This window comes from Erpetoichthys calabaricus, chromosome 14, assembly GCF_900747795.2.
Source record: "Erpetoichthys calabaricus chromosome 14, fErpCal1.3, whole genome shotgun sequence".
In the NCBI taxonomy this organism is placed as follows: domain Eukaryota; kingdom Metazoa; phylum Chordata; class Cladistia; order Polypteriformes; family Polypteridae; genus Erpetoichthys; species Erpetoichthys calabaricus.
Window position 1 is genome coordinate 90,413,948 of NC_041407.2, and position 18,888 is coordinate 90,432,835.

Here is an 18,888-nt window from a genome sequence, read left to right on the forward strand (position 1 = left end):
TTTGAGTCTTTACTGGTGGTCCTAGCCCCCTAAGAGCCACTCCCTCAAGGTTACAAATGATAAGCATAAGCAGGAGGGGTATCGTTTTAGATTATTTTAAGGTCAAGCGATTACGAATATGGTGCTATTTTTCATTTGTGGTCCTTTATGACGGGTCTAGCCCTCTATGGACCTCTATAAGAGGGTGATAAATGTCACATTTCTGGTACAATCAGAGATATGTACACTTTAAACCTTTCAATCGGAGCACATGTTTTAATATTTCAAATGTTTGATGCAACTCTTCTGCTTTATGATGTACTTCTACCTCGTGAAATAAATCCTTACATTTCTTATGCAAGACCCAGAATTAGGGCGGCTTATGCCAGTTCGGGCTTTTTGATTTTTTTTCTGACTCCACATTAAATATTGCCTTGAATGATCCTGATCTACTGACATGCCCGGGACTCAGGCGGGTTGTGTGGCACGTTTTGGGTTCTCACAGTTATTTGCTTTTCTGGTCATGACCAGCAGGCCATAATGTCTAGAAGAATGTAAAGTCGTTTTCTGTGTCAGATATTTTACTGCTGCAGTGCAATATAAGCACAGTGAAAATTTGAAATCCTGCAGGGTTTATACATTAACAAGTGCTGTCAACAATAGAATAGTATAGAACATACGTAACAGACAGCCAGGGATTTTTACCTGGCCGGGACAACAGAGCATGCCATGGGTTTGAAGCGTGGAAACTCAACCCTACTGGGGCCCGTGGCCACCACCAGGGGGCACATGGAGCAGGGCTGCCGCCACACCTAGAAGTGCATCTGGATGGAGATTATGGAACACTTGTAGCACTTCCAGGTGCCCTATATAGGGAGCTGCCTCACTCCATTCGGGGAGCCAGAGTCGGGGGGAGGACAAGAGATAGAAGAGAGAGAAAGGAAGAAAAAAGGACTGTGACTTTTATATGCAGGGCTTATTGTACCGTGCTGTATAAGGAGGGAAACGAAACAAAATTACATTTCCCACTCCTAATAAACGCATGTTGTGTGCTGAACTTGGGCTCTGTGTCTTTTGTGTCCAGGGTGTGGGGAGTTGTACTCACCCTGGTGGTTCACACATAACATAACATAATATAATATACAGTAACCCTGTGTTGAGCCAGCGCCCTGTCCAGGGGGTATTACTACTTTGTGTTCAGTGCTTGCTGGGACTGACTCCAGCGTCCCTACGACCCTGCCTTATATACGTGGGTAGAAAATGGATGGATTTATAATCTTATATATAAACGTCTACATGTGGAAGTGTGTGTGTCTGTCTGTCCAGCCCAGAAGTGCGAGGCTACAGCATGAAGCTCAAAGTGAAACCACCGAGAAAACAGAAACTTGCTTAGCAGATAATACACAAGTGAGGCGAGCACATCAGCAAAACGAAACCTCCGAGGAGAGAGAAACTCGCTTAGCCATTAATGCACAACCGATGCGATTGATTGATTGAAGTGCCAGAATCCATAGTTTCTAGGAGCCCGGGCTTTTTACAGCTAATATAATATAATATAATATGCTGTATATACTCACTTATAAGTCAGGTCTTGAAACCTGAAAAATCAGACATAAAATCAGACCCCAACTTATATGGCCATTCAAAAATGCGACACTTAATTTTTTTTTTTTTTTTTTTTTTTACATCTTCTTGCCTCCTCCAATCTTGTATCAGTTTCTCAGACACATTGAATTTTGTTGCAGCAGCACAGTTACCAGTTTCTTTCACTACTTCAATGACGTTTAATTTCAAATCAGCTTCATATTTTCTTCTGATCGAACACTCCATCGTAGATAAGGGATACTTTTACGATAAAGGTGTATGAGGATGAGAAATACACAAAACACAAATCAGTGCAAATGTTGCTTCGGAATAGTTTGGGTGTTACCGTGTGGTCACGTAGGCACGAGAGAGAGTGAGGTTATGAGCACGTGCTGAATCAGCACATTGCCGCACCCACATAGAGAAAAAGGCAGTGTGCACCGTGGTTCCTCTCTCAGGTGGGCGTTAGCATATCATAATCCCTTGTGCCAATAGCTTGAATTTTCTGCATTCGACTTATAATACCAGAAATTATACTGTAAAATCAAGTCTTGACTTATCCGCGGGAGAACTTATCTGCAAGTATATAATATAATATAATATAATATAATATAATATAATATAATATAATATAATATAATATAATATAACCCTGTGGTAACAGAAGAGAATAGAATATAGAATATCTGTCTGATTGTTAGATAGATCGATAGATATGAATAGCACTATATGATAGATAGATAGATACTTTATTAATCCCAAGGGGAAATTCACATTCTCCAGCAGCAGCATACTGATACAAAAAACAATATTAAATTAAAGATTGATAATAATGCAGGTAAAAACAGACAGTAACTGTGTATAATGTTAACGTTTACCCCCCCGGGTGGAATTGAAGAGTCGCATAGTTTGGGGGAGAAACGATCTTCTCAGTCTATCAGTGGAGCAGGACATTGACAGCAGTCTGTCGCTGAAGCTGCTCCTCTGTCTGGAGATGATACTGTTTAGTGGATGCAGTGGATTCTCCATAATTGATAGGAGCCTGCTGAGTGCCCGTCGCTCTGCCACGGATGTCAAACTGTCCAGCTCTGTGCCTACAATAGAGCCTGCCTTCCTCACCAGTTTGTTCAGGCGTGAGGCGTCCTTCTTCTTTATGCTGCCTCCCCAGCACACCACCATGTAGAAGAGGGCGCTCGCCACAACCATCTGATAGAACATCTGCAGCATCTTATTGCAGATGTTGAAGGACGCCAGCCTTCTAAGGAAGTATAACCGGCTCTGTCCTTTCTTACACAAAGCATCAGTATTGGCAGTCCAGTCCAATTTATCATCCAGCTGCACTCCCAGGTATTTATAGGTCTGCATGGACTGATCCCAACCACACTTTGCACAGCTGCTCCCCAGGACCGTACAGACAAGACAAACTACTGTGGAGCTCCAAATTTGGTCTCCTTGCCTCCTGCCCCTCACCCGGGGCTGCTGTACTAATAATAATGCAGGTGTTTTTACTTCAATAAGATACAGTGCATTTGGAAAGTATTCACAGCGCATCACTTTTTCCACATTTTGTGATGTTACAGCCTTATTCCAAAATGGATTAAATTCATTTTTTTCCTCGGAATTCTACACGCAACACCCCATAATGACAACGTGAAAAAAGTTTACTTGAGGTTTTTTCAAATTTATTAAAAATAAAAAAATTGAGAAAGCACATGTACATAAGTATTCACAGCCTTTGCCATGAAGCTCAAAATTGAGCTCAGGTGCATCCTGTTTCCCCTGATCATCCTTGAGATGTTTCTGCAGCTTCATTGGAGTCCACCTGTGGTAAATTCAGTTGATTGGACATGATTTGGAAAGGCACACACCTGTCTATATAAGGTCCCACAGTTGACAGTTCATGTCAGAGCACAAACCAAGCATGTTCATGTCAGAGCACAAACCAAGCATGAAGTCAAAGGAATTGTCTCGAGGCCCAAATCTGGGGAAGGTTACAGAGAAATTTCTGCTGCTTTGAAGGTCCCAATGAGCACAGTGGCCTCCATTATCCGTAAGTGGAAGAAGTTCGAAACCACCAGGACTCTTCCTAGAGCTGGCCGGCCATCTAAACTGAGCGATCAGGGGAGAAGGGCCTTAGTCAGGGAGGTGACCAAGAACCCGATGGTCACTCTGTCAGAGCTCCAGAGGTCCTCTGTGGAGAGAGGAGAACCTTCCATAAGGACAACCATCTCTGCAGCAATCCACCAATCAGGCCTGTATGGTGGAGTGGCCAGATGGAAGCCACTCCTTAGTAAAAGGCACATGGCAGCCCGCCTGGAGTTTGCCAAAAGGCACCTGAAGGACTCTCAGACCATGAGAAAGAAAATTCTCTGGTCTGATGAGACAAAGATTGAACTCTTTGGTGTGAATGCCAGGCGTCACGTTTGGAGGAAACCAGGCACTGCTCATCACCGGGCCAATACCATCCCTACAGTGAAACATGGTGGTGGCGGGACCATGCTGTGGGGATGTTTTTCAGCAGCAGGGACTGGGAGACTAGTCAGGATAAAGGGAAAGATGACTGCAGCAATGTACAGAGACATCCTGGATGAAAACCTGCTCCAAAGCGCTCTTGACCTCAGACTGAGGAGACGGTTCATTTTTCAGCAGGACAACGACCCTAAGCACACAGCCAAGATATCAAAAGAGTGGCTTCAGGACAACTCTGTGAATGTCCTTGAGTGGCCCAGCCAGAGCCCAGACTTGAATCTGATTGAACATCTCTGGAGAGATCTTAAAATGGCTGTGCACCAACGCTTCCCATCCAGCCTGATGGAGCTTGAGAGGTGCTACAAAGAGGAATGGGCGAAACTGGCCAAGGATAGGTGTGCCAAGCTTGTGGCATCATATTCAAAAAGACTTGAGGCTGTAATTGCTGCCAAAGGTGCATCGACAAAGTGTTGAGCAAAGGCTGTGAATACTTATGTACATGGGATTTCTCAGTTTTTTTATTTTTAATAAATTTGCAGAAACATCAAGTAAACTTTTTTCACGTTGTCATTATGGGGTGTTGTGTGTAGAACACTGAGGAAAAAAATGAATTTAATCCATTTTGGAATAAGGCTGTAACATAACAAAATGTGGAAAAAGTGATGTGCTGTGAATACTTTCCGGATGCACTGTAAGTTTTGCGTTAGATTACTTGTTACTTTAAAAAGTAATCGCACTCTGTAACGCACGTTACTCATAACGTGTTACCCCAACACTGCTCGTGAGATTGTGTACCTGAGTTTAGCACCATACATTTGACTCATCAACATAAATCAAGTGATTTCTGAAATATTGGAACCGAAAATTGTAGCCAGGGGGAAGGAATAATGCAATCTCTCAAACATTTGCCTGTGGAAATGCATTCTGTGGACACTTCTACCCATAGCAGCTGAAACGGTATGAGAATGAAATACATGGGCAGGCTGCTGACAGAGCACACTGGACACGCGCAGACTACAAAATCCTGAAGAGTAACCCTGTTAAGGGTTTACGTGAGCACGTAATCGGGTTATTTGCAGAGAAATCTACCTGTTAGTCAGTCAGGTTTTGCGGACTCCAATTACCCGCATTTTCTCCAATCAGAGTAAGGTTTTCCATGGCATTTTAGAAATCAGGTTTCTGCGAATAGTCAGGTTATTGACGCACATGTAAACATGCTGATTGTTTAGTTGCTTTCTCCAGCAGCCATGTGACCCCCACAGTTGGCTCTTTCTTAACAGTCGCTCGTCTGAACGTTGGAAGAAGCCCAGATATTGTTACAGCTCCTGTGCTCCTTCGGACTGAACAGATTACACCTGTGGCCCCACCGCTTTTGACTGTAAATCTGTGCAAAGTCGGGTATCGACAGTAACTCTTTCATAGCCTCCTTTACTGCTCCCACCATGCCAGTACTGTCAGTTGCTGCTAATTGTCTTTTGATGGCAGGTAAATTGAGGAGTCCTTCTGGCCACTTCATTATTCTCTTTTTTTCAAGATTTAATATTTTAATATTGCTCTACTGTCTTCTAATGTTATTTTCTTTGTTTAGAACCTTCTAGAACAGCTTTCTGTGAGAGGGTTTTTAACCAACGGGGCCACACGATGAGCCAGCAGCAGAGTGAATGTTTCCTTCAGGTTTTGGTGCTTTTAAGTTAGTTTTCATTTTTCACATTTGGGTCTTCTCTCACCTCAGTGCTGGGGAGAGGACGCCATTGTGGGACTCATTGATTGATTGATTGATGATTGATTGATTAACCAACAAGGTGAAGCCACTTTTCTTGATTAACGGTTTTCACCCCATTGTCCAGTCGATTGATTTGCCCACATGTTGGCTTCATTGACAGGCTAATGTGTCGAAGGAGTGAGCGCCCTCTGATTTACTGCTTTCTTCGTTTGGTTAGCTTATTGACCGCCATACCGCTTTTCACCGACTGGCCAGACTGATTGATTGATTGACTGATATCCCGATTGATTAAGTGTAATTTCCCACATACTGATGGCCTGGGGACTTTTATCGATTTACAGGACGGCTAAGTGATTGATTGACTGTGCTCCATTAGGGAAACTGTATAAGCTGAGCTAAGTGGCCCTTTTGATTTACCTTGAGAAGATAGGAAGGTGCAGATAATGGCAGACAGAAACAAGCAGGCCGGAAAACTTGGCAGCTGCTGGGTGCTAAATCTATGGCAGGCAAAGTGCATGTAGAAACGGACGCTGCTCACCTTTCTCCGATGTAAATAAAGGAAAATTAATTAATTAGCATAACACCGAGACGGGAGGAGAGGAGAGCTTTATTTGTGTTCTCTGAGCGTAGTATACCGCCCTTCGTTTCTGCATGAGTCATTGTCTACAGCAGAGTTAAAACTATGCGCATACTCACCCACGTGGGGCTTTGTTTGTCACGGAGTAAGTGAGCGCCTTGTGTAGACAAGTGTGAACCCGAGAGGGTCTGCGCCTGTGTTGAAGGGGGCATGATGTGCTCTTCAGAAACTTGTGTGCCCTTTGAGTCCATCGCCGCCTTGACTCACAGCACGAGATTAGACCCACACCGCCTCTCCTGTGGTCGCGGTGTCTGGATCGCAGCCCACAGTCTTGGATCGTCGTCCTCGGCATTCTTCTCTGCTGACTCTCTGCCTCTGGAATGTCTACTGTGAACCTCATAAGCTGGCCTGCCTGCCTCGCAGGCAACATGGCAAGTTTCTCTCGAAAATGATCGCTGAACAGCACAGCAGGAAGGCTAACCCTGGGAGTTCTGCTCTGCAGACTTCTGGGCCGGGGTGCAGAGCCGAATGGGTGATGTCCCAGAAGTGTCCGCATAAGGTGTTCTGTAAAATAACGGCCTCGCTCTCTAATCGCAGACCACATTGCGTCTTTTATACAGTATGGTACTTCATAGGTGTGTAGCACATGTTGTGAGGCCAAAGGGCAAAGAGCACTGTGGACCACTCGCCAAGGCTTGGGACTGTAAACACCATGACCAGGCGTTCAGTCCCCACTGCTGACCCTCGGTGTGACCCCAAATAAGTCACTTAGTGCATTTTCTCACATCGTAAACAAGTAAACTCACATCTGAATAACCACACTAGAATGTGCACGTTAAAGGTGCTATATATGATTTAAGTGTGAAATCGTTTCGAAAAACAAGACTTATTAATAAAAAGAGCATCTTTAAAGCAGTACACAGTCCAGTGTCCTCCTCATCAATGGTGACAAACACCAAGGAGTCAAAAACTAAAAGTGCCAAAGAGTGCACCCACCTGAACGGGCAATTTCACTGTGGACCCCTTTGTATCTATACAAGCTTTACGCAAGAATAATCTTAGGGGAGCATGGCCAGGCTACTGAACCACACACAGCTCATAAGGAGAGTGCCCACCATACGCAGAGAGACCATGAGTAAATGCTCTGCAGTGCCCTCAGACCCACAGGGGCTTGGCAGTGAGCTTGGAGATGATTAGAGACCTCCACATGATCTGTCCACCTTCTGTATAGTGCCATCTATCTATCTATTATATAGTGCCTTTCATATCTATCTATCTATCTATCTATCTATCTATCTATCTATCTATCTATCTATCTATCTATCATATAGTACCTTTCATATCTATCTCTGAATATGATTTACAGCACATTGTATTGTTTTTACAACACAGTTTGTGTGAGGCCAAGTTACAACCATTGAGGCTGCTTCTAGGTGTTTGTGTTTTGAGGATGGTTAAACTAATTTCCATGATATGAGCATGCTGGTAAATTAGAGCGAACACCTCTCACTGTACCTTTTTAGTTTCATGTTCTTGTATCCTTGGTGTATTGTGCAGAGAGTATCCCTACAAACTCTTTCTTCACTAGGCATGATCAAAAGCAGAGGTCTCCTAAAAGGCAATTTCACTGGACTCAGTGTAGAGGAGAAGACCAGATTTGAAAGTCTGACATTTAATATAAAGAGGATGAAGCCATTACAACAAAACTTCTCATGCTATCGACATGCAAGACAACAATGCTGCTGGACTGACCTGATCAGTTAATGTGCAGAATCATCCATGGGCAACTATAACAACATATGAGCATACAATTACTATCTGTGAGGCACATCAGACTCCAGAAGGTGCCAGTTTTACCCAACCAGAGCCTAATTCTGTCAAATCTTTTTTTTTAGCTTTATTGTTTTTGACTATGTTCCTCCCATATTTTGTTGGTATTACATTTTTTTTTTTACATAACGACTAAATATACAGTATATAATATATAATAACAACATAATATATATATGGTGATTGAAATGGTATGTATTGTGCTGCTTGTGATTACAGTGCCATTCCCATCTATCTATCTATCTATCTATCTATCTATCATATCGTGCCTTTCCTATCTATCTATCTATCTATCTATCTATCTATCTATCTATCTATCTATCTATCTATCTATCTATCTATCTATCTATCTATCATATCGTGCCTTTCCTATCTATCTATCTATCTATCTATCTATCTATCTATCTATCTATCTATCTATCTATCTATCTATCTATCTATCATATCGTGCCTTTCCTATCTATCTATCTATCTATCTATCTATCTATCTATCTATCTTGTACTGAATTTATTCCTCTACAGTATGTTTAAAATTGTTAGCAAAGAGAACGATGATGTACTTTTCAGTGATCACTGTGTTATTTTATTTTTACATTCTGCAGATGTAGCTCCCTGCATGACCTACAAATGTATTGCACAATTCAGTTTTCCCTCACTTCTGACCTCTGGATCATTGCAGGGTTTGCATTCAGTGGATGCCTTCATGTACTCCTCTGAGATCTGACAGTATCAGACTACAAGAGAAAGTACAGGCCCCCCAAATTTCATAGAGCCAAATCCAGTGAAAAGTCAGATTGGAGATCGTGAACAAATCCTGTAGCGTAAACTTTCTAAGAATTGGAATTCCCTTTTTTTTCCATCTTTATTTTTTGTGGCTGGATCACATTCCTAAATGACAAGCCTCTGTTGTTGGACAGGATAGTAGTAGTAGGCCCAAGTAGTAGGCCCTTGTAGTTTCCAGGGCCTATATCAACATGGCGTAAGGAAGGCAGAGTCTGGATGAGGTTTGAAGCTGATGGAAACTTCAACAATCCAAGTTGCATACAAGAAAAAGCACGCCAAGTTTATACCATGGAACGTGTAAAAAAAACTTCTAAAGGACCACTTTTTAATTTGTTTTTTTCATAGACAAATTTTAGTTCTGCTTCTGCTTTCTCAGATCAGAATGTATTGGGCTCCAACAAGGCTAGGATGCCGGACTGTTAACACTTGTCAATCTATTATTGATCCATCCATTTTTAAAGCCCACTTTTCTTCATTAGAGTCAAGGGGAGCTGGAGTCTTTCCAAAAGTGTAAGGAAAGAACCCATTGTACATGCAATCAATCTATTAACCTTTATTTTCTGCTGTGCTACTAACAGCATGTCAGTGTTCACTTTTTAAGGGAAAGCATTATTAAATATGCTGTAATGACATGGACAATAACTTGGAATGGGGTTCACTACAGCTAGAGATGTACACATTAAAGTATACGTTAGGTTGTTCAGCAGCTTGGTGGCACAGCAGTTAGCCCTTCTAGCTGGCAGCTCCATACTCTTGAATTTGAAATGGGTCACTGGTAGTGTGTAATGTTCATGTTCTTCCCCTGAGCTCGTTCGCGTTTTCTCCTTAAGATTCCACCCATCCACATCCAGGAGAGATGTATGTTAGACTATCAGGTGACCGCCATTGTACGTGTATGTGTGTGGGGGTATGGGGGCTGGCCCTGCATTGTCAAAAGTAACGGTTCTGTAATGGCATGTTACTGGCTTGTGTGCTTCTTCCTAGAACCATCGCTTGATTAAGCACCTGTTTCACTCTGGTACAGGTTCCTTGCACTTGAAATTGGTTCTTTTGACTTTTAAAATGTTCCTAGTATGTAAACGACACGAACATTCTGAATGTTCGGATATACTATATACGAATACTATACTATAGTAGGTGACCTAACCTACGAACAGTTCAAGAGCACTTCATCTTCTGTTATTGTGTGCAGCAAGAGTCCATTTAAAATCAGGAACAAACCCAGTTGTCATGTATACACTTTTTTGGACCTTGTTGCAAATTTGTTGTAAATAAAAGGTTATTGCACTGCTGCACTTGGGTCCCAATTCAGGTGGTTCTTCGTGTGGTGGGTACAGCAACGTGCTGTATGCTCCCAAGCTTTCTCTCTGGAACCTTCATGTGGATCTCTCTTTTGGTTCCCAAGGCATTGCTTCACTTTGAAGAACCAACTTTGGCACCTTTACTGTTACAAGTGTGGTGCCTCTTTCAGGTTGGCCCCTACCCTGTATTCACTGCTGCAGGCTTAGGGCCTAGCACCCCACAGCCATGGAGTGAATTAAACACACTTGGGAAAATAATTGGATTGATGTTTGCAGGGGCATATAGTGCCTTTTATATTGAGCACTAGCGCACATCTCTTTGACTAGAAATTACAAGAGATTTACGGTAACAGAGAAGAATCGTGCGTAAAATGTTTAGACACGACCAAATGAACAACAGAAAAGGATATGGAAACAGGATTTCGAAAAATGGCCACGTTTAGAAGAAGACAATCTCGGGATCGCTGCTGTCTAAAAGTGCCGTGTAAAACGGGCACGTTGGACTAACCGTGTATACTTTGCCGACGATTGTAAAAGTTGGAAGCGCCCGGGACGCCTGCCCACTGCTGACGAACACTCTCCGCGCTCGTTTTGCACGTCTAATGAGTCAAGCTGGCAAACCTTGTGTTTTCAATCTCTGAGCCCGAGGAGGGACGCCACATTCCTGCTCCATCCCGGCTGCTGAGCCGCAGCGCCATGTGTTTCGAGTTAGAGCCCTTGTTTGTTCTTATTTGCTCTTTTATTTCTTTCAAACCCTCCCTCTTTCTTTCCCTCCCGCCGTCTGTCCGTGTCAAGCGCTGAGAAAGGGCGACTTCTTTAGCCATGACAACACAAGACGACGGAGCATTTGAGGTTGCTGTCGCCCCTGACAACCAGCTGTCAATTGTAAACGGGTGACGTCAAACAGAGGGGATTTTCCAGCAAAAAGTGCACGGCCAAATTCCACGCCCCCTCGGTCGGGGCAGCAGCCAATGCGGGCGCTTTAGGGCCACGCCTCCTCCAATGAGTCGGCGGGGATCGGGGAGGCGGGTTTCCCAGCTGTCAAACTGAGTCCAATCAGGAGGCGGCGCTGTGGCCCGCGGCTTGGGCGGAATCCCCTGGTCAATGTAGCAATAAGAGTGAGTAACACACGTGGGCCAAACACGGGCAAGAGATTCACAACAAATGCGTCTGAACAGACGGAGACAGGCGGACGAGGGCACAAGTGGTAGCCGGTCTCAGCTGAGGGCTTGTCACGGTCGGTCTTTTGTTAACCCCCAGCGTGCCCAATTTTAGTAGCACACAATATGCGTGCCACGACTTCAAGAAACATCGCCACCTTTACATACTGGCTGATCCGGGATTTAGGGGGACTCGGTATATCTAATCTAGAATAATCCTTCTAAATCTTTCTAATCAGGCTGGCAATCTACTGTACATTCTCGAGAATTAGCACATGGCGAAGCAGTGGGAAAACCTTTCCTACCTAATTTACATCGATTATCTTTGAAAATCGCAAGGCACCAGCCATTTCGAAGTGAAAATGACGACTGTGCTTAGGTTAACGCTCGATATCTGGTGATTTTGATGACCAGCTTCTCCGCCCATTCATCTATCCGGCCATCAGTTCCAGGACAGAGCCGCAGGTCTCTTTCACTAGCACTGAACATTAACCAGCTGTGGCCCAGATATAAGTTTTTTCATGACAAAGTTGCCTGATATATAAAGTAAAAATAGTGTTTTCACTAGAAAGAAAAAGAAACCTCTTACTGTATGTTCTTAAAGAAAGAATCGCCGCCACTGTTTTGAAATAACGGTTTTTAATATGAATGAATATGCACAAGGCATGATGCACAAAGATCAATCTGAAAAGCGGGACCACATACATTTAATCAGTAAAATAAAAAAAAGATTTAAACTATTTTTATAATACATAAAACGTAAATTAATCTGTAGTTCTCCAAATTCGGACATCTCTGAAATAGCAAGAGGCGGCGGCTTTTGTACACTTTTCTGTCCTCTTAGAATGGCGCGCACGCAAGTTGAATTCTCGAATCGACTCTTTTTTTGGACGCATCGGATGACCCGCAATTGCCAATTCTTTTTAAAACTTTTTTTTTTTCTTCCCCCTCCCCATTTTCCTTATATAGGTCCTCACCGCGGTGCAAAACAACGTTTGAACTTGGAAGTGCGATAGTTGCAAATCCAGACTGGGCACCCTTCCCGCTGCCCCCTGCTAGCGAAACTAATTGGCAGATATTGGGCAACTGGGACCTGGCTGCCGTCTTGGATTTGCTGGCACTCCACCCCCCCCCACCACCACCACCACCACCACCCGCCCCCTCCTGCATTCTCACAGCAGCCAAATTGGTTTCGGTGTGGACTTTTATGGCATGCAATTTCATTGCAAGGACGACATTTGATCTGATCGGTTCGCTGCTAATCCGTCTAGGTAAAGTCGAGAGTTTTTTTTTTTTCGGAGTATTTAGGGGATGCTTTTTTTTTATTCCTGAAGAACCTGTTTTGTGTGCGGGAGTGAGTCCTACCCGCGTCACCCAATGATCTGCGCGTGTAGTAAATACTATCAGCTAACACGTCATTTACATACAACAGCAAAGCACGGACCAGAAAGAGAGATAGCAGGGCTGAAATAAATATACCCAAGCGTGACGCCTCTTCGCAGTCAGAATTGGGGAGAAGGCGGGAGGGAGAGGCGCAGCAAAGCCGTACCATTCCTGAGATCGTCTGGAATTCTGCCACTTATAAATGATTCATGCGACCTGATTTTTTTTTTAAAGAGAGTAATTGTGTTCTCTGTGGGGTGTCATCAATTTCTAGCAGGTTTCAAATCAGTCAAAAGAAGAAGACTGATTTTATAAGTGGAAAATTGGAAGCAGCTCCAAGTCTCCGGCTTTTGACTAGCTTTCTGTCACTGATCGGGAGGCTAAATTTCGGATTCTGGGTTTTCTACTGCTTTGGACTACCGAGCCGCCCTTTCGATTATCATCTGTTGCTACACCGGCATTGTACAAAAAAAGTGCGTGCGTACAATAGACTGTCGCGATGCCTTTGTGCTCCTCTTCTTAGATGTCTCGGAACAATGGATTGGCGAACCTCTTTTTTGATTTGTTCTCATGTGGGAGATTTTTATTTCTCTTTCGTCTTAAGATCTGAACGCGACGTGATCAGGTGGTGTGGTACCTGTCTGCTTTAAGACGTTTTTGGTGATTCTTCCCCTCTCGCTGCTTATTATTCAAGCCCCGGCATTCGGAATTTTATCAGCTTTAAAGGGATACCAAGTCAGTGAGTGGCAGACAGACGAGCAGACAGACACACGGATACGGCGTAAGAAGCCACAGTTAAGCGTGCGATTGGAAGTGGCACCAGGGGGAGGAAAAAAGTGCCATTCCACAGTGAAAAGAGCGCGATGGAAGAGGGAGACACGCTGGGACTGGAGGCGCATCAGGTTGACATCGATCCGGATTTCGAGCCCCAGAGCCGGCCGCGCTCATGCACCTGGCCGCTTCCTCGTCCCGACGATTTCTCCGGAGGCGAGGAGAAAAATGCCGTGGCCTCCTCGGGAAGGAAGGACTCTGGCCACCCGGGAGAGGCGCATGCCCGCGGATTGGAAATGAACGGCGGAGGGGAACACAAGCGGCTAGCCGGCGCCCTGCCATCTCCAGCTGCAGGAGCATCGCTCGATGTGGTGGGACAGCTCCGCAAAGCCAAGTCCTCCCGGCGCAACGCGTGGGGCAACCAGTCGTACGCGGACCTCATCACCCGAGCCATCGAGAGCACACCAGACAAGCGGCTCACCCTGTCGCAGATTTACGACTGGATGGTTCGTTACGTCCCATATTTCAAAGACAAAGGCGACAGCAACAGCTCCGCGGGCTGGAAGGTAGGCTGGCGGCTTTTCTTGTGCCAAAATTAGTCGGGAATTTGGAGCATTGAACTTGCTAGCGAGCCGAGCGATTGCAAAATCTCAGGCGTGCCAACACGCCCATTTAGAACAGAAAGGCGCCCTTCGAGCGTGGACATCGCCGTGGCTTTCAGCATCTGGAATGCCGGTCTCGCACGCGATGTGCTTGGAGATCGCAAGCGCACTGGGTTTGCAGTGTCGCCCAGTGAGCTACACTGGGAGCGCGTGCAGCTCATTGATTTTCACTGAAAATGCCGGGTTTTAACCCATCGCTCGCCGCGCTGCTGCAGCTCTGCGCTTCTCGCGGCGCGCAAGGTGGCTTCAGTTGTAGACGTCGGTGACAGTCCGCGGCAAGGTCAGCCGGGTGATGGCTTGCCTGGGGTCTGAAGTCACCGTGTGCCCGAGGAAAGAAGCTCTCCCTGCTGCTTGTAGTGGCGTCGGATTGAGCTGCCCTGCACACGGGTGGGCTACGCAAGCGTGTGTTTGAAGCGTTACTCGGTTGACACCCCCTTCCCCCATATACGCTCTTTAAAATATGGCATTTTGTGGGGTCTCACCTTGGAAGCAGGCGAGAATGGATTTGGTGTGTGACCCAGCACGGAGGCGCGCTCGGAGCCGCTCGCTGGCTTTGCCTTACCTTGATTAACCCGGGCCGACTGAGCGCAGCCTGCAGTGGTGAGGGCTGGGGGGCGGAGGGGACTTCGAGTGCAGGGTCTCCACTCCGAGTACTACTACTGCTACAGCTGAGAGCAAGAGACGGAAAGACACACACACACACACACACACACAGAGGAGGGATATGGTCTGTAATCACACTGAGAACGTTTACAAATCTGGAAAGACCTGCATTAGAGGACAAGAAGCATTGTTACTGTGCAGATAGTGCAACGAGGGGCTTCATCTTGACTGTGCTTGTCAGTTACAGAGGCCTTCTATTGAGCATTTAATATCTATCTATCTATCTATCTATCTATCTATCTATCTATCTATCTATCTATCTATCTATCTATCTATCTATCTATCTATCAATCTATCTATCTATCCTATCTATCTATCTATCCTATCTATCTATCTATCTATCTATCTATCTATCTATCTATCTATCTATCTATCTATCTATCTATCTATCTGTCTGTCTGTCTGTCTGTCTGTCTGTCTGTCTGTCTGTCTGTCTGTCTATTGAACACCTCTATAAAGTGCTCCTAAATTCTGTGAATGCATTTACAGTTGAGAGCTGATCATTTGCTTTTCTTTCACTGTATGCCATAGGAATGACCAATGTCTGCAATAAAGCTCTTCTGCTTGTAGCTGCCTTTTACACTATACAGTATTTTGGCATTCTGTGTTGTATTGTGCATGTTCTTTCTCTTTTTAGGTGATCAATTGCAGTATTTCAGTAGTGAATCCACTTAGATTTGTCATCTAAAATCATTGCTAAATCTCTATGGGAGCTGATAATGTTGGTGCATTTTAAATGATTTCTGTAGTGTTTTTTATATAAATTAAAATAAAAAATATAAAGATCTTCTCTTTGCAAGAAAAGATGCAAGTATTCTCTGACCTGCCATTGTAGAGAACCATTTGTATTTTTTTTAGTCTTCATTTTTATGGATTTGCTCCTTGTTGTCCTGGATTTATTATTACATGTTGGATAATACTACAGCACATTATACTCTCTGAAGTGGAGTGCATTGTGAGGCAGATAAAGGGTGTGATCAGGCAGCGTTACTGTTTGTAACTTATTAATATGTGCTTATTAATATGTGCTTGTTACCATCGAGGGTAGCACACTGGTGAGCAGAAATGTGGGGACATTGCATTCAGCTCGTCTGCGGGCCACTTTGTGCATATAATTTGCAATATCTATCTATCTATCTATCTATCTATCTATCTATCTATCTATCTATCTATCTATCTATCTATTATATAGTGTCTTTCACATCTATCTATCTATCTATCTATCTATCTATCTATCTATCTATCTATCTATCTATCTATCTATCTATCTATCTATCTATCTATCTATCTATCTATCTATCTATCTATGTGTCGAAGTGATTAAAGTTTTGTATTGAAGTCCTGAGGCTGTGTGTTTCAGTCCTGCCAATCCACTATAATGAGTACTAATAGCCTGCCTGCCTGTCTGCCTGTTATGTAGTGCATTCCCCCCCCCCCCACACACACACACTGTTATATAGCGCCTCTCCTATTACATTTCAGTGTCTAGTACGCTGCTGACCCCTTAAGGTCTGCTGACCAGCCAGATGTCTTCTCCCATTAATTTTGAAGACCCAGTCTGTCTTTCACTTGAAAGTCGCTCATATTGAGCCTGGCAACGTTTCAGTGTGTTTTGGTTTTTTTTCTTTATATGTGTGTGTGTGTGTGTGTGTATATGTATATTTGTGTGTGTATATATATATATATATATATATATATATATATATATATATATATATATATATATATATATATATATATATAAAACTAAAAGGTCAGACATTTGCAGCGTCCTTGCGCTTGACAGAGGCACCAGGCTCATTCACTTGCCATTAGTTGGTGGGCATGCAGGGTCTCCGCCAGTCACCCCTTCCCGTTAAGAATTTCAAGGCGTGCGTTGAAGTGGGTCGTTCAGCTACAGTGTGGTCCGTTAAGCCCCCAGAAGTCAGCCATTGGCCGTCTGGCTGTTCCTCTCCTTCAGAGACCCTCCATGTGCCACAGCTGTGCTGGGAGTGAACAGTCACAGGAGGAGGTCTGACACTTTGGCTTTGGTTGCTATTGGGGACACTGGTGCTCATGATTGCATTCACGATGGTAGATTTCTAAATCAGGTGAACTCCTCAAATTACATTTCTTTCCCTGGGTGAAGGGGCTCGATGAACTCTTTTAATTATGCTGGGTGGGCATGTGTGGGGGAACGAGATTTTATTTCATTTTTTTTTAGAGTATTTTCTTGTTTGTCCTCTCTGTACGCTAAGTGTATTTGTCATTTTCTTAATAGCTAGTGTTTAGTGTGTTGTAAGAAGAGGCTGGAATGGCTGGTGGTCTCACCTGAGATGCTCTCGTGTCGGGGGCAGGTCCGATGTGAGTCCCCCCCCCCCCCACAGGAGGTGTGTTCTTTGTCCGGCCTGCGAGTTCCTGAGTCAAGGAGGGGGTTAAACAGAATTCAGGGCAGCTGAGGACACCCTGGCACGCAGCTGATTTGGGGTCTGGCGCTGTTTAATGGTAATGCTGTAATAGGAAGCACATCGGATTTTTTGGGTCGCTTTCAAAGTGCACAGAGCAGCAGACACATGTGAAGCGCCGAGTTATCAGAACCAGGTGCGGGGCTCTGGCACGCCGTCTCACCCGAGGAGAGAGCGGTTTGAAGTGGGCTCAGATGTCAGGCAGGACATGTCAGTCTGACTCTCGAGAGGCTGCAGCCTTGGGGGGTCGAAGCGATCTGAGTGTTTGAGTGCCGCCTCTAAAATGTGGAACGCTGTGTGTGCACGAGTGTATATGTGTGTGTGTGTAGTATTGGGAGCAGAGCAGGGAGGGCGGCTGGGATGTCAGGTCCACGTGCGGAGCATGGAAGGCCGTCGGCCTCTAAACCTCAGCAAGCTCCGAGGGTGCCTGTGGTGTTGTCAATGAAGAGCTCAACATTGACCTCTTAGTCAGTGCCAGGCTCTCTTTCTTGGCACCTTCTCTAACATTGAGTGTGTCCCCCTAGTGGCCAAGGCGCTGGCCTTCATTCCGTACCACCGGACCAGTTCACCTGCCAGGGTCCCAGCTGTAATAAAATGAAATAACTCCACATTAGAATCAGATCAGGCAGTGCAGCCCCTCTAGTGGCCAAGCTACTGGCCTACAATTCATACCACCAGGCCTGTTCAACTTCCAGTGCCCCAGCTGGTTCAATATGAAGTAAATGTGCAATGCATTGAAATCAGGCAGTGGGGCCCCCTAGTGGCCAAGACATGGGCTATTAACCACGAGGTTACTGGAGCAGTCTGTACCACTTCACTAAAATGAAATAATTCTACATTAGATGCAAAAAGAGAATGTGTTGCCCCCCTAGTGGCCGTGATGCTGGGTTATAATGATAATAAAGTAATACATGTTATTTATATTGCGCCTTTCCCATGAAACTATGGGGCTACTGGAACAATCGGTACCACCAGACCAGTTTCCCTGCCCTTCCTTCAACTATAATAATATGCAATAATTGTACATTTCATACAAATCAGGCAGTGGAGCCCCCTAGTGGCCAAAACATGGACTATAAACCACGAAGTTACTGGACCAGTTCATACCACAGCACTCTGTCTCTGCCAGTCCTCCAACATTTCCCATTGCACATTTTATACAAACGGATGATGGACACGTGCCTCCTCCTGGGCCCACAGTGGTCCTGAACTGAGTTAAGTGGGTTTGCAAAATGAGGTGGGGTAAAGGGTACTGTAGTGGAGCAATTGGGAGTGCGCCTGCTATTAAGTCACTAGTGTGATCTCACTGCGTCACCTTGGTTGGGCGGGTCACCGTATGTTGTTTTGATCACATAATACCAAAAGGTGCAGCAGGGCTGAAGTGGGGGGTCTGATTAAGCGGCCGCTATTTCTTTTCCTTGGCTGACTGCAAGCGTTGACTTCATTTTGGCCTCAGTTTTCAAAGCCCATTGGTGGACCCTGACGGATACAGAGATGGCATGAGAAAGAAAGCGAGAAGCCCCTGACATAAGGAATGTGACAAACGAGAGGAGACCACT

At 44.7% G+C, this 18,888-nt stretch overlaps 1 protein-coding gene across 1 annotated transcript in view; it reads left to right on the forward strand.

Annotated features, from left to right (window-relative positions):
• The first annotated feature begins 12,600 nt into the window (after positions 1–12,600).
• Positions 12,601–18,888, forward strand: part of LOC114664491 (forkhead box protein O6-like) — a 133,030-nt gene continuing 126,742 nt past the window's right edge. Inside the window, exon 1 of the mRNA XM_028818608.2 lies at positions 12,601–14,126. Coding sequence (XP_028674441.1) covers positions 13,653–14,126 — 474 coding nt within the window. The 5' untranslated portion in view covers positions 12,601–13,652. The remainder of the gene's footprint in view (positions 14,127–18,888) is intronic.